At 33.3% G+C, this 25,710-nt stretch overlaps 1 protein-coding gene across 6 annotated transcripts in view; it reads left to right on the plus strand.

The window, feature by feature from the left end:
* Positions 1–25,710, plus strand: part of SLCO6A1 (solute carrier organic anion transporter family member 6A1) — a 91,359-nt gene that overhangs the window by 14,963 nt on the left and 50,686 nt on the right. For all 6 annotated transcript variants that reach the window (XR_012130076.1, XR_012130075.1, XR_012130077.1 and 3 more), the window contains exons 3-7: positions 2,180–2,359; positions 4,265–4,361; positions 12,493–12,611; positions 13,464–13,570; positions 17,938–18,082. Coding sequence is in view for 3 of the 6 variants with exons in the window: in XM_073233467.1 (XP_073089568.1) it covers positions 2,180–2,359; positions 4,265–4,361; positions 12,493–12,611; positions 13,464–13,570; positions 17,938–18,082 (648 nt within the window). In the remaining 3 variants the exon portion in view is untranslated. The remainder of the gene's footprint in view (positions 1–2,179; positions 2,360–4,264; positions 4,362–12,492; positions 12,612–13,463; positions 13,571–17,937; positions 18,083–25,710) is intronic.

Raw genomic sequence — 25,710 nt, forward strand, 5'->3', positions numbered from 1 at the left:
ACAGCTTAACTTCTTACTATAGAAACCAACTCCCCCTATAGTTTCATGTTGATGTTCCTTCTTTCATTTCTATTAAAAGGGTGTCCCCCCACTAAACATCCTATGCTCTCCTGCCTTCTTGGGGACATTATTCCATTGGTGATGTCTCTCCTCCTTCCGCAAATGCTCCCTCTTTATTGTTGTCCACTCACTGGCACTTAAATGTGCTTCAGTTCTTCCCATTCTTAAACAACAAAAACAATAGATGATTCACAGTTGTCTTTTTTTTTTTTTTATCACTTTGCACACCCTCCTTATTTTCAATGACAAATTTTTTGGAGGAATTGTCCACGCTTCTTGGCTTTACCTACTATTTTTCATCAACCCACTTTAACAAGGCCTCCACCCAGAACACTGCAACGGAATTATTTTTACCAAGGCACCAACATAATTCAGGTTATTCAATATAATTAAAACTCTTTGTCATATTTCTTGAACTATCACCAGTTTTTAGTACTGACTGCTTCCTCCTTGAAATTATAGTTCAAACAAAGGATTTCTTTTTTATGTGAAAAAGGACACTTCTATTGGTAGAAAACATTTGTTTTCAGATATTGGACAGCAGGTTATCTCAGGACTATGATCCCTAGGAGAAGGGAGACACAAAAGTTGAATTTACTAGGAGAAGGAGGAGTAGTAGACTAGGGATGCATCTGATTACTAGAAGGGTGGATGACCTCCTTGAGTTCAGTGATCATGAATTCAAAGTGAGAATTGGGTGGTACTGTTTCTTTCCAGCTACATGCAGCTTTAAAAGTGTAGGTGTAGAGTAGGTGTAGAGTACGGAAGAAGAGTTCATTTGACTAAGGTTGCAATTTTGCCAAAGGATTGAACAATATGAAAGACAGCAAGGGATTTAAAAGTGTTAAGATAATAATTAGAGAACTAAGCACCTAAGTGAGTTACTGAGATAGTGAAAGGAGCAAGATCAATGGAATATAGGTTCTAGTGGGTTTTGAGGATTATTGGAATAGCGTTACTGGAAGAAGTGAACTGGAAAGATAGGGATGGTTTGAGTGTAGGATGCTTAAAAATGCAATTAAGGAAGGTTTGTAATTTTTTTTAAGTTTAAAATGAGTAGCTAATGTAAGTGGAGAACAAGTACATGGAAGAGAAGTTCAAGGGACTAAGAGGCATTTCACATGGGAAATACCACATTGATCCTAATACCATCACAAGTTAATATGTTTATGTAAAAATGAATCATCAATATTTTGATTACAAGTCTACAGACCTCCTCCCATCTGACATGGAGTCAAATATAATTCACATGGATATTACACCAGCTGGAAATTTCCAGTAGTGTACTATTTTGCAGTCTACACTTTAACTAGTTTTCCACCTAAAAAGTTAAGAGCATTTATTAAATTCTAATGAAGATGGGCACAATCAGAATTATCTAATAGCATTGCCTGGATCCACCAATCTAATAACAAATGCAATTGTAACAAACATTTATTTACTGTAGTTCTATAACCATGTGAATAAATAAAAGCACAAGAAATAGAGTGTCACTTAATGGAATTTAAAGTCTAGTGGGTTACCATATAATGACTAACAGAAGCTCTGATTGTATAATAAAGCCTTGTCCTTATGAACCTCTGTTCTACAAGTTAGTGAGTCTAAAATGGGAAATTATTTAGTCAGAATGACAGAAAGTTGATGTGAAGATTGCTGAAAAAGTGGCTATAGAACTAACTTCAGAAGGTAGTCTTTAATGATTCAGATAATCTAGAACATTAGAAATACTTTTATCCTGGGGCCAAAAGTCAGGGGTACCAGATGCCAAATTTAGGAGTATGTGTGCATATGTGCTATGTGTCTGTGTATATGTACCTATACTTCTGTACACTTAAGTGTGTATATACATATAACCATGCATACACATTTATGTTTGGTTTTTTAATTTGTGCATCTTTTCCAGTTTCCGACATATTTTCTTTTATCATTGCATTTTTCTGAGAACATGATGGTTGATTGTAGAACTACTCCATTCAATGTAAATGAAAGGTTAACTAAAAGAAAAAGCTTAAAGGTGGAAATAGCTTATGAAGGGTGAAATATTTCAAAAAAGTGCTATATATCTGTTGCATGTTTACCTTTGACTTATTTAACAAAAATATAATTATCTTTTCAAAAGATATTTGCCAAGAAAAGAAGATTGTCATACCTTGCAAGAAATCATCACTCGAATCAAAATATGTACCTTTCTTCATCCTTGGGCAGACTGTGCAGGGAATAGCAGCAATTCCTCTTTATATCCTTGGAGTGGCTTTTCTTGATAACAGTGTTGCCACCCATTCAGCTGGTATTTATCTAGGCAAGTTTTTTTTTTCCACTCTAATGTGATTGGCCCATTTTGAACTCTTATTGAGCTTCTATATTTTGGTGTAAGTATCTGAACTGATAACACAAGTTATCGGCGCTAATTATTGGTCCTTACAGTAACATTGTAATAAATGATAACTGGTATGCTTAACTAAAACCACATTGAGCAGCTGCTTGAAATTTGGAATTGTAGACAAGTCATCTGAAGGTCACTGAAAAGTAAAGATCAAAAGGAAAAATACATATTTTCTTAAGTAGTAAAAATTATACTCTTTTCATATATATTAGTTATGTAAAACTATATAGGCTACATACAGTTCATTTCTCTAGGAAAAATCTCAAATTATTAGGTTGAATTGCTTGAGTAATTGTACAATTAAACTTGGGGATATAGGTGGAGAGTTGCTGCCATGATGTTCATAAGGGGATAGAAACATTATTTTATGCCTTCTCAGTACTAGAGTCAGTGTGGTGTTGATTGCACTAAGCTCTTTACACACATTAACTCAATCTTTTTGGGGAGCTCTGATTGTTTGAAAACATAATCTTGTTCATTTTATCATGGAGAGAAGTGATATGTTATTTAATCGACTACAGAGTAGTGTCCTGTACTGCAGTGTTTTGTGCTATTGTATCCTACAATAAGGAACCCTGGGGTGTATCAGAATAATCTGACTTCCTCATATTGCAGTAGCTTCTGGTCCTGGTAGATCACCTGTTTGTACAGGGTTATCTAACTACATTTTTTTAAATTCTCAAATCTCTGTGTACAGGTTAATGAATTTTGACATATATACACCCATGTGCCATAGCCCAGATCAAGATATCAAACATCCTATTTTCTTTTTCCCCCCTTACCTTTTTCACTTATCCCCTCAGCCCCCAAAACTATATTTTTGTAAAGAAATTTAAAGTTGTGTTTATATGCCTATGGTGAAGGTGACTGCAAAATAGCATGTTGCAACAAAATAATCATTTTCCACCATAGGTAAGGAAAGTTATGTCACTGAACTACAATAGATGATATTCGCATTTATGTTTGATTTTAGAAAAAAAAATTGTAGTGATTTATTAGTGTTGGCTAAGGGTGTTTTACTTTTGGTTCTACTGAATAGCATTAAAGTACATGTCTACATGTTACAGAGAGAAAGTTTACTTTATTGCCATCTCCTGCCACCCAGCAGCCAAGGTGAAGGATGCAAAGGTCATGATTATGTTAAAGTATCATTTTATTTTAGTGCCATAAATTAAAGTAAAATAAGGTATATTGAATTTATGTTTATATTAAATGTAAATTACTTATTTACATTAAATAAATAGGTTAAATAAAGCACCGTGAATTGTATAAGTATTATCTGAGTTTCTTTAATACAAGCATTGTATAGTATGTGTGATGGTTAATTGTATTGTTAGCTTGGCTTGGCTAGGTTATGGCATCCAGTTGTTCGGTCACACACCAGTCTAGATGTTTCTGTGATATTTTTTAGGTGTGACTAACACTTATAATCAGTAGACTTTGATTAAAGCAATTACCCTCTGCAATGTGGGTAAGCCTCATTTAATCAGATGGAGCCTTTCAGAGTAAAAATTGAGGTTTCCCAAAGAAGCAATTCTGTCTCCAGATTGCTACACAGAAACTTTGCCTGAGTTTTTCCAGCAACATTAACTCTTCCCTGGATTCTCAGCCTGACAGCCAGCCCTATGAATTTGGACTTACCAGGCCCTATGCTTGTATGAGCCAATTCCTTAAAATCTCTCTCTTAATATCCTATTGGTCCTGTGTTTCTGGAGAACCTTGATTAAGTATGTTAGAAACTTTCAGCAGAAATCCATTTTTTTTTGTCTTATGACAAAGCTGGCTTATATAGTTGTTCAATGTTCTCTTTTCATTTTATAGGCTTCGTGGAAGCTTCAGTAATAATCGGATATTCTTTGGGGTATGCAATAGGAGCACCCCTAATTAAGGCTTCTGAGAATAGTACTTTTGAGAAAAGGTACTCTTTTTTTTAATTGTATAAGATATCTATTGGATAACTACTATAGCTTATAAATATATTTTATTTATAATAACCATATTTTTAGAAAATATTTAATGTGGCTGATATATGCATGTATATATAAATACATCTAAAATATACATTATCTTTATTGCTTGATAATTTTTAAAACACTGCTTATAATGAAATCTTTTTAATTCTGCATATAGCTTTTAAAAAATTATGGTAAAAAAACACATACAATTTGCCATCTTAACCACTTTTAAGTGTATACAGTACAGTAGTGTTAACTGAAGGCACATTGTTGTGCATTAGATCTCTAGAAGTTTTTATCTGGCAAAACTGAAACTATATATCCATTGCACAACTCCCCTTTTCCCCTTCTTCTTAGTCCCTTGCAACCACCATTCTGCTTTCTGTTTCTAAGAGTTTTAGTACTTTATTCACATATATGAAGTAGAATCATGCAGTATTTGTCTTTTTGTGAGTGGGTTATTTTGCTTAGCATAATGTCCTCAAAGTTCCTCCATGTTGTAGTATATGACAGTATTTCCTTTTTAAAAGCTACATAATATTCCAATGTACATATGTACCATTTTCTTTATACATTCTTCTGTTGATGGACATTTAGGTTACATCCACCTATTAGCTATTGTGAATAATGCTGCAGTTAACATGGATGAGTAAATATCTCTTTGAAATTCTGTTTCAATTCTTTTGAATACAGACCCAGAAATGGGGTTGCTAGATCATATGGCAATTCTATTTTTAGTATTTTTAAGGAACTTCTATACTGTTTCTTTAGTGGTGTATTATTTAAACTCTCACTATTTCTCAAGGTCCTTGCCAACACCAGATCTTTTCTTTCCTCTCCTCCCCTCCCTTCTTGTCTCCTCCTCTCTCCTCTTCCAGAACCATCCTAACAGGTATAAGGTGATACCTCATTGTGGTTTTAATTTTCATTTCCCTCATGATTAGTGATGTTTTGCATGTCCTCATATACTTGTTGGGCATTTATATATCTTCTGTGGAAAAATATTCAAGTCCTTTGCCTATTTTAAAACTGTATTTGTTATTGTTGAGTTGGAGTTTTTTATATATTCTGGATATCAGGTCTTTATCAGATACATGATTTGCAAGTATTTTCTCCCATCTAATTTTCACTCCCTTCATTGTTTCTTTTGCTGCAAAGTTTTAAAGTTTGATGTAGTTCCCTTTGTCTAATTTTGTTTTTGTTGCCTGTGTTTTTGGTGCCATATAAAGAAATCATTGCCAAATCCACTGTCATGAAGCTCCCCCTGCCATGTTTTCATCTAGGACTTTTTTGTTTCAGTATTATGTCTAGATCTTTAATGTATTTTGAGTTGTTTTTCATATATCTTGTAAAGTAAGGGTACATCTCTATTCTTTTGCATGTGGATATCCAGTTTTCCCAGAACCATTTGTTGAAGAGTCTATCATTTTCCCATTGTGTATTCTTATCACCCTTGTCAAAGATTATTTCACCATATTTATTAGAGTTTATTTCTGGGGTCCTTAGTCAGTTCCACTGGTCTACATATATCTTTATAATAGTATGGTACTGTTTTGATTACTGTAGCTTTTTAATATATTTTGAAATCAGGAAGTGTGAAGCCTCCAACTTTGTTTTTCTTTTTCAAGATTGTTTTGGCTATTTGGGATCTTTTGAAATCCTGTATGTATTTTTAGGATTTGTTTAATGTTTCTGAAAAATACTCCATTGAGATTTTGATAGTGGTTGCTTTGAATCTGTATGTCATTTTGCAAAGTAAGAGCATTTTAACAATCTTAAGTTTTCAAATCCATGAACACAGATGTTTTTCCATTTATTTGTTTTTTCTTTATTTCTTTCAGCAACATTTTATGGTTTTCAGTGTACAAATCTTTCACCTTGTATACTATTCATTGGTAGTATATAGAAACACCCGTGATTTTTGTGTTGATTTTGTTTCCTCCCACTTTGCTGAATTCACTTATTAGTTCCAAAATTTTTTTTCTGTGGAATCTAACATTTTCTAAAAATAAGATCATGTCATATTCAGAGATAATTTTACTTCTCCCATTCCAATTTGGATGTCATTTATTTATTTTTCTTGTTTGATCATTGTGGATGGAACTTCCAGTAGTATGTTAAATAGAAGTGGTGAGAATAGGCATCTTTGTTTTTTTCCTGATCTTAGAGGGAAAGCTTTTAATTTTTCACCATTGAGTATGATGTTAGCTGTGGGCTTTTCATATACATGGCTTTTATTATCTTTAGGTAATTTCATTGTATTCCTACTTTGTTGATTGTTTTTATAATAAAAAGGCATTGAACTTTGTTGAATGCTTTTTCTGCCTCAATTGGGTTGATCATGTGGTTTTTGTTTTCATTCTGTTAATGTGGTATATTACACTGATATTCATGTGTTGAATCACCCTTGAATTCCAGGAATAAATCTCACTTGATCATGATGTATAATCTTTTTAGAGTGTTGTTGAATTTGGTTTGATAGTATTTTGTTGATTTTTATGTCAACATTCACTAGGGATATTAATCTGTAGTTTTATTTTCTTGTAGTATCTTGATCTGATTTCACTATTAGGATAATACTGGCCTCATAAAATGATTTTGGAAGTGTTCCCCACCCTTCAATTTTATGGAAAAATTTGAAAAGGAATGGTATTAATTCTTCTTTAAATGTTTGGTAGTCTCCAGTGAAGCTATCTGGTCCTGGGTTTTATTTGTTGGGAGGTTTCTGATTGTTGATTTAATCTCCTTACTAGTTATATGTCTGTTCAGATATTTTACTTCTTCATGATTCAGTCTTAATAGGGTGTGTATTTCTAAAAAATGTGTACATTTCTTCTACATGCCAATTTGTTGGCATGTAATTGTTCATAGTAGTCTGCTTGATTCTTTTTGTTTCTGTGGCATCAGTTGTTAAGTCTCTCATTTCTGGTTTTTGTCATTTGAGTCTTCTATTTTTCTTAGTCTAGCTAAAGGGTTACCAATTTTGTTTTTTTCTTTCAAAAAATAAACTCTAAGTTTTGTTGATTTTCTCTATTGTTTTTCTAATTTTATGTCATTTATTTCTGCTCTAATTTTTATTATTTCCTTCCTTCTGCTATAAAATATGTATTTTTAAAGTTGTGCTTAATTATATATTGGGAAATGGTACCAGAAGTGACTTCTTGCCTTTTCTGGTTCTCTAATTGATATAACAGAGTTAATGAAAGAGACATAATCTACCACTACAATTAAAACAGAGAGGTCCACTCTCCATTTCTGAAAGTCCAGGTTTATGTCAAGTTAGAACTAATAAAAACTGTGAACAGAAGCCAACGAGTTCTTCTTATGTATTGCTAATTATCCAACTAATTCTGTAATTATTTATTGCTGCAGATACTATCTGGAAGCTCTTCTGCCAGCTCATCTGGGTTCTTACCTGGCTAGTGTGAAGTTTTGGAAGCTGCTAGACAAAATCATAAAGGGGGATATATAAGGGGTCAGAAAATAAGCTGTTTGTTGGATATATTCTGTTTGGTTCTCTAAAATCACTCTCCATTTTTCTGAACCTTCCCTACTCTTTTCTCTGCCCCAGAAGGCTTACCTGTTTGAGCGCCTCAACATAAGCCCTGAATTCTGGATTTCAGTTGGATTTGGCTAATGAGAGGCACTGTCACATGAGAGGACAGGAGCATATTAAGGCTAGGGCATTTATCCTCCCAGTTCCCTTCCTGAGAGGGTTGTACCCAGATTGGCTGTACCCCTATCCTGAAGGCCTTGGCTCCTTTTAGGCTGCCTTCTCCATTTATTAAGCACTGTTTCACTTGACATTCAGGCCTATGGTAACAACTTGCTGCTGTTGCTAGCCTGGAATTTTATACTATGATTTGTTCACTTTTTAAAACTCTGCCTACACCACTAGGAATAGTCTCCTTGTCACTCTCTCTTCAAAGTATCTCTTTTCAAATTATCTACGATTTCTTTTTTTACCCGAATTCTGATTGATCCTAAAAATAGTATCAGATGTAGCAATAGGATTCCAGAGCTAGACTGCATATTATATGCACAGAGAACCTCCTTGCTGTGGATAAATTGGACATAGTTCTAAAATGATCACAAGTTGTAAATTGTGGAATGGGATTAAGTCCAGGGGAAGGCAAGACTTGGAAGTGAAGTAATTGTAACATTTAATCATTCATGTGACAAAAGTGATTTTAAGACTTCTTGGTCATATGGCTTCTTTTAATACTAGAGAACATTCCCAAGTAAAAGGAGACATTTAAGAGTGTGAATATTAAGTTCTGTCATTGAGATGAGAAAGGGGATGTCCACTATAATTAGCAGTCCACTCAACAGTGACCTTGAAATATTGGAAATCCTTCTAGTAAGTAGAACTTCAGGCTGGTGTCCACTTAGCATAGAAGGACTATACCTTAGCATAGGTATAAATTTATACTGATTTATTGTTGGGTAGCCAGGGACTTAGAACAAGATAACAGGTAATAAGGAGAATATGTGGGTGAACCTCTTGGAATGGGCACATGAAGATGGTGGATACTTTGGAGGAAGCTCTTTACTCAGTTGGACAAGATGATACATCCTGTTAATGTCAGTCAGCCTCTCTCTTTCTCTTTTTTTTTTAATCACTCGAGTTCTTCTTCAATAAGCCATAAAAAGTGGCCATGGTGACAGTGAAGGTGACTTTGCTTGAATGTAATAACATGTGCTGCTTTACACTAAGGACAATTTCTCATCAAGAATATTCACCAGGATATGAGTTGCTGAATATCCAGCTGATCAACAGGAGAGGTCAACCCTGAGTCCCTGATATGACACATTCATTGGGTGACAAGCTGTCATCAGGTTGATTGCATTGGTCTTTATTTTTTAACATAGAGGAAATTTGTCTTCAGGGAAGGATATATATCCTAGGCAGAAGTTTTTCTTCTCTACTATGTCAGTCCATTCAGGCTGCTATAACAAAAATAGCATAGGCTGGGCTTATAAACAATAGTAATTTATTTCTCACAGTTCTGGAAGCTGGGAAGTGCAAGATCAAGGTGCCAGCAAATTTGCTGTCTAGTGAGATCCTGCTTCCTGCTTCACAGAGAGCCCTCTTCTCCCTTGTCCTTATATGGCTAGAGGGCAAGAGAGCTCTCTGGGGTCTCTTTTATAAGGTAATTAATCACACTCATGTGGTTTCTACCCTCATGACCTAATCACCTTCCAGAGACCTCCACCTCCTAATACCATCACACTGGGGATTGGATCTCAACATATGAATTTGGGGACGACACAAATATTCATTTACTCATCTACAAGTCTTCTACAAATCTACTACAGTGCTTCTGTTAGTAGTACTATTCAAAGACTTACAGATGCTATATTCATTCCTGTGCTGACACAAGATTGCCTCTGACCAGAGGGAGCAATGTTTTTAAGACAAAGGAAGTGTGACGGTATGATAACTACTCTTACTCTGTACCCCATATCCAGAAATAGATGGCATGATACAATGGTGTCATGGCTTGATGCCCTCAATAGTTTTGTGGTGGAGTCTTAAAGGTTTCCTATATATAACGTCATGTCATTCTCAGAGATAATTTTACTTACTCCTCTCTGATTTGGATACCTTTTATTCCCTTTTCTTATCTAATTGCTCTGGCTAGTACTTCCTATGCTATGTTGAATAATACTGGTGAGAGTGTCTTATTTTTTATCTTAGAGGAAAAGCTTTTAGCTTTTTACACTTGAGTATGATGTTTTTCTATGGCTTGTCATCTGTGGTCTTTATTATGTTGAAGTATGTTCCCTCCATACCCACTTTGTTGAGAGTTTGTATCATGAATGGATGTTAGAATTTATCAAATACTTTTCTGTATCAACTGACATGATCATATTGCTTTTATCCTTCATTTTGTTAATGTCCTGTATCACATTGATTTGTGGATGTTGAACCATCTTGCATCCCTGAAATAAATCTCACTTGATTTTGTTCCTTGAATGTATTGTTGAATTTGGTTTGCTAATATTTTGTTGAGGATATTTGCATCTTTGTTCATCACAGATATTGGCCTGTAGTTTTCTTTTCTTGTGTCCTTGTCTGGTTTTGATTATACATTTAAATTTAACATCAAATTTCAGTTTACTTTTGCATAATATGAATGCTGTGCAGCTTCTATTTTTCCCTCAAAGGGATATCTAATTGTAGTGTTGCCATTTATTTCATGTGTTTTTTAATTTAATTATTTCTTTACTGATATTTAACACCATCTTTATCATAAATTAAATATTTCCCTATATACATAGGTTTTCTTCTTGGCTTTTGGCTCTCTAATGTGTTCCTTGATATTTTCATGTCAATACTACAATGTTTTAATAACTAAGGCTTTATCATATAATTGGCTATTTGGTTGGATAAATTCCTACTCATTATTATTCATTAAAAATCATGGGATAATTTTGCAGAATTACCTTTCTAAATAAATTTGATCATCTGAGGTTACAGTCAAAGTATTTTGATTTGAAATACTTGAATCTGTCAAATTGGGAATAATAGTTATGTTTCCATGCAAGAATATGATATATTGTTCAATTTTCTGTTTCTTTTTTATGCTTTTCAATAAGGTTTATGATTTTTTTGTATTGAAAATAGCCCATATATCTTATTCCTAGTAATTTCATGCATTTTGTTAGTAGTGTGCATAAAATATTTATATTATTACATATCCTAACCAATTATTTCTAGTAGAAGGAAAAAATCTATTGATTTCTGAGTGTGTCATATATATAAATCACTCTAATAAATTCTTTGCTTAACTTTGTAGCTTTTTTAGTTTATTTACTTCAGTCATCTAGGTACTTAATTATTTACACATATTTAATAATTATAATTCATGTACTTAGAATACATAGCTGGGTTCAAAAGCAAAAAGAAAAATTGTGAATATGATAATCAATAAGGAAACACAGGCCTAGTGACAGTCTGTGGAGTTGAAATTCCCTGTGCATAGCATATTCAGATATATATGCCTATTTGATAATGGAAATCAAGATTGCAAACCTGTGTCATTGCAAGTTGCAATTTGTATTCCTGAATAATGTAGCAATGGATAAGTTGACCCATCAATGAAGAAAACTGAATAAAACTTAGAATGAATATTCTACACATTCCATGAAAGACAAGGCATATAAGCAAGCTACTCACCAGGTTTGCTGGCTGTAGAGTTACCAGTGGGAAACCAGCACCTCCAAATGTAGTGCCTGCAGATGTGGGCATTTTCCAGTGATGGATGGTTGGACAAGGTTTTAAGTGTGTGTGGCAGCCATGTAGTAATCAACTTCCCCAAATCTCCTCCCAATGATACCAAATAACTTCACAACCATGAAAATTCTCTGCAAAATGATGGCCTCAGTATTATGGAAGACAAGGAAAGCTGAAAGTGCAAAGTAACAGTGAGTAAAGGAGAAAACCAAGGAATCTCAGTGCATAATCCTCCACATTCCTGTCACACCCTACCCACTATAAGGCTTTGTGGTTTGCAAAGGAAGACCAAGAGAAACTGCAGGGAAGACAGAAGACAAAGGCTAACAAGGGCCCCTAAGGGTGATTAGATATGATAACTAGAAGCATACTTCATCCTCAATTTGAGAGTTACCAAAGAAGGGACTGTTAAGAATGAGATTTCAAAGTATATGTGATTTAAAAGGTCAGATGCCAGATTAAAGGGTTGATCATGAAATTTAAAGGTCCAGCCTTTTCCTAATGGGCTGAGTGCATGATTTTAAAGGGGCAGGAGAGGTTAGACTTACAGGGATGGTTTTCCAAATGCATGGCTTCTGTTGGAGAAAAAAGTTGAAAAGGAAAAAGAATTACTCTTTGCCATCTGAGCAGACAGGGGAAAAGAAGGAAAAGGGAAAATTTAGGATCCTGCAGGACAAAAGAGCTACTGGAGAACTTAAAACCATTCACTCTCTGTAAAACAAACAATATAGGGACAATTTAACAGAAAATGTTCTGTTCTCCTTACCCCCCTTATATTACTTTCTTGCCCTGATTATGGCTTTGTTTGTAATAAAATACACAAAATTGAAAATTTTCTTTTTTCTTTGTTAAAGCATTGAAAACAGTGATAATCAATACTGGCTGCGGACTTGGTGGATTCGTTTTGTTTTTGTCTCAGTTATTGCATGGTCTACATTAATACCATTGTCATGCTTTCCACACAATATACAAGGTGACTATAAAAATATAATTCACTAAATTAAAGGACAGTAGGTTCCTTATCCCAACCCCCTTCCCCCATTCTTAGAATATGGCTGAACTACATTTCTTTTTGCCATAGATATAACTGACATGTGCTGGCTATGAACAAATGAAGCCACATGTGGCCAAATATTATTTCATTTATGTACCAGGCTTCCATTAGTACAGAGTCTTGCTTCTTGTCATTCCTTTAAAATATGCTTTGTATATAGATTTCATAAATTTTCTTTTTTAAAAAAAATGTGTATTTTAATCTATTTACCGAGCATTATTTAACACATGTACTACACTTCATAGAATTGTTTCAAGATAAAATAATACCTCTTAAAATTTTCCTGGAAACCCTAAAAAAATACATGTAACATTAGAGAAATAAAATATTCTCCTAATGGTAGTATATTTTTTGGCAGAAAATATTTCTAGTAATATCAAAGATTACTCTTTTATACTTTGGGCTGTGCTGTCAAATACTGTAGTCACCTACCACATGTGGCTATGTAAATTTTAAATTAAATATATTTAGAAATCTATTTACTTAGTTACAGGATCTACATTTCAAGTATTAACAGTCATATATAGCACATAGCTGTGGTATTGGACAATACAGATATGGAAAATTTTTACTATCATAGAATGTTCTTTAGGATGGCACTGTTTTAGAAAAATGTGCCTTCTACTTAATTAGGCTGACTTTAGCTTGTTAAAAAATATCTCAATTGCTATTCCAAGACAAACTGGGTTTATTAGGATATATATGTATGTTTATGCATATGTTTTTGTTATTTGAACATGGCATGAGATTCTTTTACTTGTTAACATACAGGTACAGCAAAGATAAAAGCCAGAAAACCTGAACAGCCTAATTTGTTTCACAAGTTTGAAGATCGGGAATTTGGAACTAGTATGAAGGATTTATTTGCCGCTATTTGGGTAAAGTAAAATATTTTACATGAATGAGACAATTAAGTTGACCTTTATAACATTGTAAAAGTGGATGTAAGAAAACAACTACAAAGTGTTAAACTTAAATCTGAGTTGGACTTTTGACGTCTTAATTAACACACTCATTTTACGGATAGTGGAAAATACGACCCACCTTATCTAAGTGGTATTGCCAAGACCTTACCACTGTCAGAGACTGGTGCCAAGTATTTTCCTTCTTCTTTTTCTTTTAATTTTACCTTTATATTATTTTGTGTTTGTTTTTTCTTTGCATAAATAAATAAGACATTTAATGAGATGATGTGCAAGTATTAACATCTTTTTATTATGCTTAAATGACATAGAACTCTAGAAGTTAATAGGTATTCTCACAAACACCATGTTTTATGGGAACTATCTCATCTCAATATCAATGGAGAACTCTCTTTAGGTGAGAAACAAGGCCCACAACACAGACAGAGTGTGGTTAAAAAAAAACAAAGCTCAACTTCTAAATAGTAACTTTATATTCAATATCTTTTCCCTTCTCTTACTTGTAACTTCATCCTTTATTTTGCCTGAGGCATTGTATTTCTCACATGTAGATTTTATCAAGTCATTTTCCAGATCACTTAGTAGATGAATTTCATATTCTTTCAGTGGGATTTTAAGACCCTTCATGATAGCATCAGCTAAATTTTCCTATATTATCTCAGAATTTTATCCTTATCTTCCCCACATTCCAGCACCTGTACTTGCTTGTTCCTGGGCATGTTAAGTACTTTTATAGCTTTGTACCTTTGTAGATGGCAATCTTTCTATTTCAAATGTCCTTCTCTCTCTTCTCCTTTTGAAGAAAAAAACCTCTTTGTCAAATCTTAGCTTCCTAGGCCAAGTGAGTTTCTCCCTCAATGCTTTCATGGATCTTTGTTCAAAATATAACATAACAGATAATTATATATGTATATATGGGATATATACAGATATTGCTTTTTTATTATATTAGTCTAATTTTTCTTAAAGTGAATAGGTATGTTGTATAAGTTTAAAAATTATGTTTACTTCTTTTCATTCAAGTGCAAAAGTGTTTATCTTTTTTAAAAATCATGAATCCTTCCCAGTAATGAATTATATTTCATTCAGATTTTTATTTAATTTTCATTTTTACCAAAATACCACATGTATATATTTTAACAGAATGGAAATAAATTAGGCATACTCTTTCAAGTTGTTCAAATTAAGATACATTTATAAAAAAAAAACAGTTTTCAGAAAATTTAAACACAATTTTTTTTTAACAATACTGCCAGGTAAGAAAGAATACCAAGCCAATTCCAATATTTATATCTCCTGGAAATAGAATGCTTGCATTATTATGGTTAAGACACAAAAGAACAGAATGCCCAAGTAACAGTCTTAAACTTTTGTCTAATACCAGTCAGAAGGTAACATGTTACCTGGTGGATACCTAGAAGATATCTTAATCCTTTTAAAAGTTTATTAGAAGGTGGGACTTCCAGAATGTCAAGAGTGAGGAGCTTGGAAAATCTTCACCTCCAAAAACACAGTGGTTGAAAATGGCAAAATTGTCACAACCATTTCAAAACTCTGGATATTAGGACTATACTTTTAGAATCACTGATCTAGTTTATCAGAGACCTTTCTACTTTAATTCTGAAAGCACAATTACAGAGCAGGTTCCGTATTAATGTTATTGGTTTGTATGTTTAGTGCATGATAGGTGTTTGTCCCAGGAAGAAGGAAGATTAGGAAAGCCATATATAACCTTGTGGTATTCTTAACATTTTGACATTGACCAAGGTGGCCAAAAGAAAAGCAGTAGTCAGAAGTAAAGTTGCCTTGCTTTTAAGCCCACTTTGACTTTACGTAAACAATAATTTGAGAAATTCTTATTTTCAATTTATCAAATAAGAGTTGGTGTGTAGTTGAAATGGAATAACTTGTTACCCTTTAAAAAATGTAGACTATTATTTCAATGCAACTGATAGAGGCATACCAAAGTAATTTCTAAGTGAGAACAAGTTAACAATTGTTGAAGCCCACCATTTAAAAGGATACTAAAATGTTTGGGGGACATTATTATTTTTTGCCTTAGTTTTTATCCTATAAAATGATGGTAATAATAGTGTATACCTTGCATAAGTGCTTAGGATTAAATGTATTAATATATGTAAGGTGTTTAGACAGTGCCTAGCACATAGTAATACAATATAAATGATTATTTTAGTTACTCTTATACATCTCTTTTTTGTTGTGTAGTGTCACTGTGTCCTAGACATTGAAGTATAATATATAGTAGTAACAATTCCCATGCCTTTATGGAATTTATGTTCTTATATGGGTCTCAGATTAGAAACAAACAAACACACACAGATTAAAAACAACTGATTAACAACTGAGAAAATTCTATGCTAAACCTACTTTAGATACGAAGTAAAGAAGGCTTCACCGATCAGGGAACACTTAAATGGAGGAAGCTAAACCACGAAAAGGAGTTAGCTATGTGAAGAATGGTCATTAAGAAAATACCAAGTGGACATATATGGAAAGACCTTGAGGCAGTAAAGATTTGGGTTTATTCAGTTTAGAGAAGACTTGTGTGTTTGGAGCATAGTTGCTTGATGGGGAAAGTGACAGAATAATAGGTTGGAGAGAGAAGCAGAGGCTAGCTCATGAAGGTCCTTATCAGGCATGGTTAAGAACTTTAGATTTTATTCTTAATGCAGTAGGAAGTCACTAATATATTTTAACTAAGATAATAATATGAACACAATATGAATTTTGTTTTAAGAACTTTAAAACATGACTTTGTATAAAATGGATTAAAGTGGGATAAGAATTGAAAAGGCAGTATAATTTGGGTGTTGTTTTAGAAAGTTTTCTCTTTATAATATACTTGGTCAGGGCTTGCTCCTCTCAGCTCTACTTGTGGTCAGCTGGAAGGATTGAAGGCTGGGGATGAAGTCAGTTGAGGGCTCATTCACTCCACGATCAGCTTTTGATACTAACTAGCCGTTTACTGGAACACCCCTACGGGAACTCTCCGTTTGGCTTGGGCTGTCTCTCTACATGGTGGCTGATTTCCAAGGACAGAGTCCTGAGTGAGTGAGAGTTCTCAGCAGAAGTCATACTGTCATTTTATGACCCAGCATCACAAGTCATGCAGTGTTACTTGCTTTCTTGAGGCAGTCATAAAGGCCTTTCCAAGTTCAGGGCCTCTTGATGGGAGAACGGCAAAATTCTGGAAAAGGGATGTAGAATTGGAAATGTTGCTTTGAAGAATTTTAGAAAGTATAATTTGCTACATAAAAAAAATGGAACCCTCCTACATTATGGTGGGAATGTCAGCTGATACATTCTGGAGGAAAAAATCTGGAGAAATAATCGAATAAAGTATTCCAAATCCCAATTCCTAGTGGTCTCTTTCTAGGAGATACACCTCCAAAGGCACTCTACCCTAGGTTTTTAAGTGTACATGCATAGGGTTCTTTAAAACCTTGTTTATATAAGTTTGTGACAGTAGGGAGTTGAAGTATTTAACTGGATGGTGGAATCGTTCTATGTAAAGTTAGGTAGTACTCAGAAGATTAATTTTATGAATGCAGAATATGACTAGATTTTAAAAATAGTGTTTGTGGATATAAAAAGAAAATTTAAATTAATTGAAAAATACACAAACATGAAATACCACTAAATATTTTCAAATATATATATATATTTTATACACACACACACACATATACATATCCAGGAAATACTGAAATTAGTTATAAAGTAAATATTTTAATGTAATTTACTATCATGTTAATTACTGTGCATAGTATAATAGCAAAATAGGTAATAGTAAACCATCACTATGTATCCTAATAAGGCTTGTGAATAAGTTAAAAAAATTACTGAAATGTACAATTTGAATGACTTCACTCTTTATGTAGAATTTCCAGGAGTAAAATATTACAGAAACTTGACTTCAATCCTAGTGATTTTCCTCAAATGTTGCTTAAATTTTCTTTCATTTTTTTAGTTAAATATAAATATTTGCTAAGAAAAAAAACCTGATAAACAAAAGCAAAAGGAAATTCTAGATACTTGGTTTATGACATCTATTCTTCCTTGATCTTTCTAGCAAACTTCCAGATTCACAAATGAAAATTATAGGTGGTATAGCAATCAAATTATAAATAAAAATGTTTCAAGCATTACATTTCTGGTTGGATTTTTACATATATGTATCTCAGTATAGATTGAGAAAGGTAAGATTTTGACTGATTGGTCATTAACATATGAGTGGATAAATCTATTCTTCTTTACCTAACAAAAGAAAATAAGTCATATGTAACTTCTTTCTGTTTCAGATTCTAGTGAAGAATCCAGTGTTTTTGTGCTTAACTCTGTCCAAAGCTTCAGAATCTTTAATTACTATTGGAGCATCTGAAATTTTGCCTATTTATATAGAAAATCAGTTTGTATTAACACCCAGTATGGCAACTACACTTTCAGGTAGACCTTTGTGCTCATTGTACTCAAATTTTTATGTGAAGTTTTCTTATATGTATTTATGAAATATTTCAAATAAGTAGAAAGTAGGAGTAATAGTGTTTGCTCACATTTTAAAAATGTCAGTACTTTGCTATCACTGCATAAATATTTTTTTAACATGTAAAACCTTGTAAGGACTTCTGTGCCCCTGCCTTATCCCGTTTCTCTTCTCACCCCATAGGTAACTACTCTTATTCTTTTGATATACAATATTGGTTTCATATAAACAACATAGTGACAATTATATACATTACTAAATGCTCATATGGCACATGTGGTTAGCATCTGTCACTATACAAATATATTAGAATACTTTTAGTTATATTCCCTATTCTGTATTTCCATCCCTGTGACTAATTCATTTTATAATTTGAAATTTGTACCTTTTTGTTCCCTTCACCCATTTCTCTCCCTTCCCCCACAACAATGGTAACCAACAGTCCATTCTGTGTTTAAGAGTCTATTTCTGTTTTGTTCATTTATTTTTTCAGATTCCACACATAAGTGAAACCATATGATATTCATCTTTCTTTGATTTATTAAGCTCAGCATAATACTCTCTAGGTTCATCCATGTTCTTGCAAACAGCAAAAATGTCATTCTTTATTATGACTGAGTAATATTCCGTTGTATACATGTACCACATCTTTATTGTCTACTGATAGACACTTGGGTTGCTTCCATATCTTGACCTTGTAAATAATACCATGGTAAACATAGGGGTGCATATATCTTTTCAAATTAGTGATTTTGTTTTCTTTGTGTAGATTCCCAGAAGTGGAAATTGCTGGGTCATATGGTATTTCTTTTTTTTAAACTTTTTGAGAAACCTCCATACTGCTTTCTATAGTGGCTGTACCAATTTACATTACCATCAACAGTATAGGAGGGCTCCCTTTCTCCACACCCTTTCGCAACACTTGTTATTTCTTGGTTATTTGATATTAGCCATTATGACTGGTCTGAGGTGATCTCATTGTGGTTTTGATTTGTATTTCCCTGATGATTAGTGATGTGGAGCATCATTTTATATGTCTGTTGACCATCTGTATGCCTTCTTTGAAAAATGTCTACTCAGGTCCTCTGCCCATTTTAAAATAAGATATTTTGAGTTTTGGTGTTGAGTTGGGTGAGTTTTTAAAAATATATTTTGGATATTAACCCCTTATCAAATAGGTCATTTGCAAATATAGTCGCCCATATGTAGGTTGCCTTTCGTTCTGCTGATGGTGTCCTTTGCTGTACCATGTAGTCCCACTTGTTCATTTGTGCTTTTGTTTCTCTTGCCTGAGGAGACATATCTAGAAAAAAATTATTAATGCTGATGTTCAAGATTTTACTGCCCATGTGTTTTCTTCTAGGAGTTTTATGGTTTCAGGTCTTATATTTAGGATTTTAATCCATTTCAAATTTACTTTTGTGTATTGAGTAAGACAATGATCAGCTACAATGCATGTAGCTGTCCAGTTTTCCAAACACCTTTTGTTGAAGAGACTTTGTCTTTTCCCCATTATATATTCTTGCCTCCTTTGTCACAGATTAATTGACCACCTAAATGTGTTTATTTCTGGGCTTTCTATTCTGTTCCACTGGTCTATGTGTCTGTTTCTGTGCCCAGTACCATTACTATTTTGATTACTATAGATTTATGATATACTTTGAGATCAGGCAGTATGATATCTCCAGCTTTTTTCTTCTTTCTCAAGATTGCTTTATCTTTCCAGGTTCTTTTGTGGTTCCATACAGATGTTAGGATTATTTGCTCCAGCTCTGTAGAAAATGTCATTGGTATTTTGATAGGGATTGCATTGGATCTGTAGATTATTTTGGATAGTATGGCCATTTTAACAAGAGTAATTCTTCCTATCTGTGGATATGGGATATTTTCAATTTATTTGTGTTGTGTTCAATTTCTTTCATCAGTGTTTTGCATTTTTCACAGTATAGGTTTTTCATTGATTAAATTTGTTGATAGGTATTTTATTCTTTTTTGATGCAATTATAAATGGGATTGTTTTCTTAATTTCTCTTTCTGCTAGTTCATTATTTGTATATAGAAATGAAACAGATTTCTGCACATTGATTTTTATATCCTGTGAGTTTACTGAATTTGTTAATTTCAATAATGTTTTAGGTGGAATCTTTAGGGTTTTCTCTCTATAGAATCATGTCATCTGTAAATAGTGACAGTTTTACTTCTTCCTTACCAATTTGGATGCCTGTATTTCTTTTTCTTATTTGATTTCTGTGGCTAGGATTTCTACTACTATGTTGGATGAGAGTGGGCATTCTTGACTTGTTCCTTATCTTAGAGAAAAAGCTTTCAGTTATTCAATGTTGAGTATGATGTTAGCTATGGGTTTGTCATGTATGACCTTTATTATGTTGAGATACATGCACTCTATACCCACTTTGGTGAGAGTTTTATCATGATTGCATGATAAAAGCATTTGTCAAATGCTTTTTCAGCAAATATTGAGATAATCATATACTTTTTATCCTTCCTTTAGTTAATATGGTATGTCCCATTGATTGATTTTAGATATTGAACCATCCTTGCATTCCCAGAATAAATCCTGCTTGGTCATGGTCAGTTATCTTTTTAATGTATTTGTATTTGGTTTGCTAATATTTTGTTGAGGGTTTTTTTCCCATAAGGAATATTGGTAATTTTCTTTTCTTTTAAATAATATATTTGTCTGGTTTTGGTACAGGGGTGATGCTGACCTCATAGAATGGATTTGGAAGCTTTCATTCCTCTTAAGTTTCTTGGAAAAGTTTGAGTAGGACAGGTATTAACTCTTCTTTAAATGTGTGGTAGAATTCACCTGTGAAGCCATAGATAACTGAACTTTTGTTTGTTAGGAGTTTTTTGATAACCAATTCAATTTGATTACAAGTAACTGTTCTGTTCAGATTTTTTATTTCTTCCTGGTTCAGTCTTGGGAGATTGTATGTTTCTAGAAATCTATCCATTTCTTATAGGTTGTCCAGTTTCTTTGCATATAATTTTTCATGGTAGTGTCTCATAATACTTTGTATTTCTGTGGCATCAGTTGCAACTCCTCTTTCATTTCTGATTTTCTTTATCTGAGACCTCTTTTTCTTGATAAGCCTACTTAAAGGTTTATTAATTTTGTTTACCTTTTCAAAGAACTAGCTCTTAGTTTCATTGATCTTTTCTACTGTTTTTTTTTAAGTCACTATTTCATTTATTTATTCTCTCAGCTTTATTTACTTCCTTCTAACTTTAGGCTTTGTTTGTTTTTATTTTTCTCTAGTTCCTTTAGGCGTCAAGTTTGATTGTTTATTTGAGATGTTTCTTGCTTCCTGAAGTAGGCTTGTATCACTATAAACTCTCTTTGGACTGCTTTTTTTTGCATCCCAAAGATTTCAAACTGTTGTATTTCTATTTTCATTATTGTCCAAGTATTTTTTTATTTCTTCTTTGATTTCCTTGATAACCCATTGATTGTTTAGTAGCATGTGTTTGTGTATTTTCCATTTTTTTCTTGCAATTGATTTCCAGTTTCATACCATTGTTGTCAGAGAAGAAGCTTGATATGATTTGAGTCTTCTTAATTTATTGAGACTTGCTTTGCGGTCTAATGTGTGACCTATTCTGGGAAATGTTCCTTGTAAAAATGAAAAGAATGTGTTTTCTACCATTTTTGGATTTAATATACTGTATATATCTGTTAATTCCATTTGTTCCAATGTGATATTCCAATCCACCGGTTCCCTGTTGATTTTTTTTCTGGATGATCTATCCATTGATATAAGTGGGGTGTTAAAGTCTCCTACTATTACTGTATTGCTGTCAGTTTCTCCCTTGATGTCTGTTAATATTTGCTTTATATATTTAGATGCTTCTCTGTTGGGTACATAGATATTTATAATTGTTACAGCTTTTTCTGTACTGAATCCTTAATCTTTATATAATGTCCTCTTTTGTGTCTGGTTAGAATTTTTGTTTTAAAGTCTATTTTGTCTATATAAATACTGCTACATCAGCCTTTATTTTCATTCCTATTTGTATGGTATCTTTCTTCATTGCTTCAATTCTAGTCTGTGTATCTAATCTTTAGGTCTAAAGTGAATCTTGTAGGCAGGAAACAGATGCATCTTGTTTTTTTAATCTATTCAGTCACACTGTATCTTTTGATTGGAGCATTTAGTCCATTTACATTAAAGTAATTATTGATATATATGTACTAATTTCCATTTTGTTCAATATTTCTTAGTTGTTTTGTCATTCTTCTCTGATCCTTTCTTCCTCTGTTGTTCTTTTTCCTTGTGCATTATGACTTTCTTTAGTGTTATGGTTATATTTCCTTCTCTTTGTTTTTTTTTTTTGTATCTATTATAGGTTTTTGGTAACCACTCTTCTAAAATTAGAGTGCATCCTTCCTATAAATTTCTGTATTTTTACTGCTTATATATTAGGCCTATTTCTAAAATTGAAATATAGTTTTGTACAAACTTTTGTTATTTTCATCTGAAATCATGTTAATCAGATATACATTGATCTTGACTTATTTAATGGATTTTAACTGTGATATGGAATTCTGTTTTATGAATATGCCAGAGTTTATTTATTCATTATTATATTAATGGATATGAAGTTTCCTCTAACTTTTTAACCTTTCCAAATAGTGCAGTAACAAATAGGCTTGGCATATCTCCTTTTGCACATTTGTAAAGCTGATCTAGGTTTAGACAGTGATGGGGAATTACTACTGTGTACATCTTCAATTTAATTCAATATTGAGAACTGGCTTTTCAAAAGAGGTCACAAATGGTATAAAAAGTTTTAAGGTCCAGACATTAACAGGAAAGTGATAAGTGTAATCATTTATTTTATGCTGTAAAAAGTCAAAGATGCACACTGTAACTTTTAGGTTAACCAGTAAAAGAATGGTAAAAGCATATATTGTTTTGAAATAAATAATATAAATAAAATTAATCAATTTTTAAAATTGATTAGAAATTTATTAATAATGAGGAAATTGATTAATGATGATGAAGTAATTGATCAATACTTAAATTAATAATTGATTAAAAATAAAGGACAGAAAGAAGGAACATAAAATTTGTGAGCCAAATAAAAAACAAATTTTAAGAAGTATGAAGACATTGACTATCAGCCTATTATTGAGTATATTTTATGATAGAGGGAACACCATTGTCACACTGCAAATAGTCCAAAATCTAAAAATATGACACAGTTTCAAGGGCCATAAAGACAAATTTTTCCATGACTATACCACATTCTTTGCCAGTGTGATTAACCAAATCAACACAGATTGGGACTAAATACGTTCAATTTATTTCATGTGGTATTTAATTAAGGCTAATATCAGCAAGACTCCAAGCATCAGGATAATGAACCTGCAGTATTCTTCTACCCATGCTGGCAAGGCCCTGGACCCAGCCAGCTAAGCAAATCCCTGGGCCCTCAGGGTCTACCTTAGAAAAAGATGGCTTTCTTCTTAAGTTTCTGTATTGACCTTTCCACTTAGCCTGAGGTATTAATCCAGGTATAAAAAAAAGTATTAACAATTGTGTATCTTGTACCTTGGCCTACAAGGACAAAATTTTGGGCAAATCTGTCATCCATAGCAAAGCTGATCACTTACTGAGGCTGACCAGAGTGCTTTCCAGGGATGAGGTGGTGTCGTTGATTATTTCAACTAAAGTCAAGGACATATTACATACCACCTTTTCTTACTGGATTACTCTTATTGTAGAGATAACTGCCCTCATGGTGGATAAAAGTAATGTGTCAGCAGTCCCTCTGGGAAAGCTCCCCTGAGTAACTAAGAGAGATTTCCATAGTCTTCTGAGGGCTATGTAATCTGGTCATGTTTCCTTAAAGACTTGAAGATTTCTTATGATCATCCCTGTGGCTTGAATATACTACTTTGGTTGACAAGACTTGTCAGATAGTTAGTTGTGAGTGTGATTTGATTCATCCCCAAATGAGAATATCAGTCCATGGAGTCACAAGGCTTTCATGGGTCAGGGCTTCAGTTTTGATGAGAGTCCAGTAGCAACTAAGCAGTTAGTTGTTTTCCAAACATAGTTGTTTCAGGGAGTCAATAAGTCCTATACCCCAAGGGATGCTTCTGACTGGAAGCCATCCATCTCCTTTTTTCAGAAGCACCAGGACACAAAATCCTCAGTCATGGAGACTTATAACTCAAGTGGGTCATTAAGATTGTGGTACCTCAGAGTAGGAAATATGCCATAGGTTGCTGATTAGTTTCCATGTAGGTCTGTAGATTATACTCACTGTGAGTTAGCTGATATTAAAAACCCTCTAAAGTAGAATGCTCAAGTGAGTTATATACTGTCTTTATCACTTATAGGTCAAAGTGATGCTAGGCTGCCTTTTGGTTGAGGGGAAAGGAGACAACAAGTTTTCCTTAACTGCCACAAGGATTGAACATTGTGAATCTGACGGCACAGCCTCCCAAAAACTTAATGAGCTGTCTTCTGGGTTTTGTTGGTCTTTATCACTCATGTTTGCTGATGAAGATATGGTGACATCAAAGTCAGAGCTTTTGAGTCTTAAGTTTCTGAGCCTCTGGCCAACTGAATATCAAGTCATCAGTGAAAGCTTTGGACATCAGAAAGTAGTGGTACTAATAATAAATCCTAATCTACCCCTTTATAGTCAATGACAAAGGAATTTAGGGAATACTGCAAATGTATATTTGTGGCCCTTCCACATGAATGAGAATTGGTCTTTGTTTTTGGGTGCTAATGGAATACAAGAAGGCTTTGGCAGTGTCCAAGATAGCATATTTAGTGCCATTAGTCTCTGCCACAAATTTAGTTACATTACAATGTTTGGAATATCAAGAGATACAGGAGCAACAACTAAATTCAATTGGTGGTTAATCTACTTTAAACCTCAAGCCTTTGATAACTTTTTCATTGGACATAAGGTCAGTTGATTTGAGGTATTGCTCAATTCTTACCTTCTTATTACCCTTGTTTCCTTTAAGTCCATAATCAAAGGTGGTTCTTTCCTTTTATGTTGTTTCTGTTGGACCATGTAAGAGGAAACAGATTTGAGTAGCAATTTATATGTTCCACTATCACTGTTGGAGTTTAGGAACATATGTAATACAAGCTTGTAATATGTAATTGCCAATTACACATTTCAAAATTAAAGTCACTTACAGTTCTCTTCCCCTGCTCCTCAGGAGTGTGTGTGTGTGTGTGTGTGTGTGTGTGTGTGTGTGTGTGTGTGTCTGATCTAGGTTATTAATTTTATATTTTTAAGAAACTGGCTGTAATTATCATTCTTTTGCAAGTAACATGCTGTCTGGCAGCTTTTACAATTTTTGCTTTATGACATTTCCCTGCTTTATTTCTCTATGTGTAAAAATCGATTTAATTATTTCTTTTTAAATCCTTCTCAGTAGTTGGAGTGTTCTTTTATTCCCGAAACTCATTCTTTAATTATGGAAATTTCTTATTTTCAGCTAATTTTCCAGATAATGTTTCTCTGATATTCCTTTCATTATATTTCTCACAATTGCTGTAAAACATTTTGTGAAGCCTCTTTTTATACTCAC

This window comes from Manis javanica, chromosome 1 (assembly GCF_040802235.1).
Source record: "Manis javanica isolate MJ-LG chromosome 1, MJ_LKY, whole genome shotgun sequence".
NCBI classification, from domain to species: domain Eukaryota; kingdom Metazoa; phylum Chordata; class Mammalia; order Pholidota; family Manidae; genus Manis; species Manis javanica.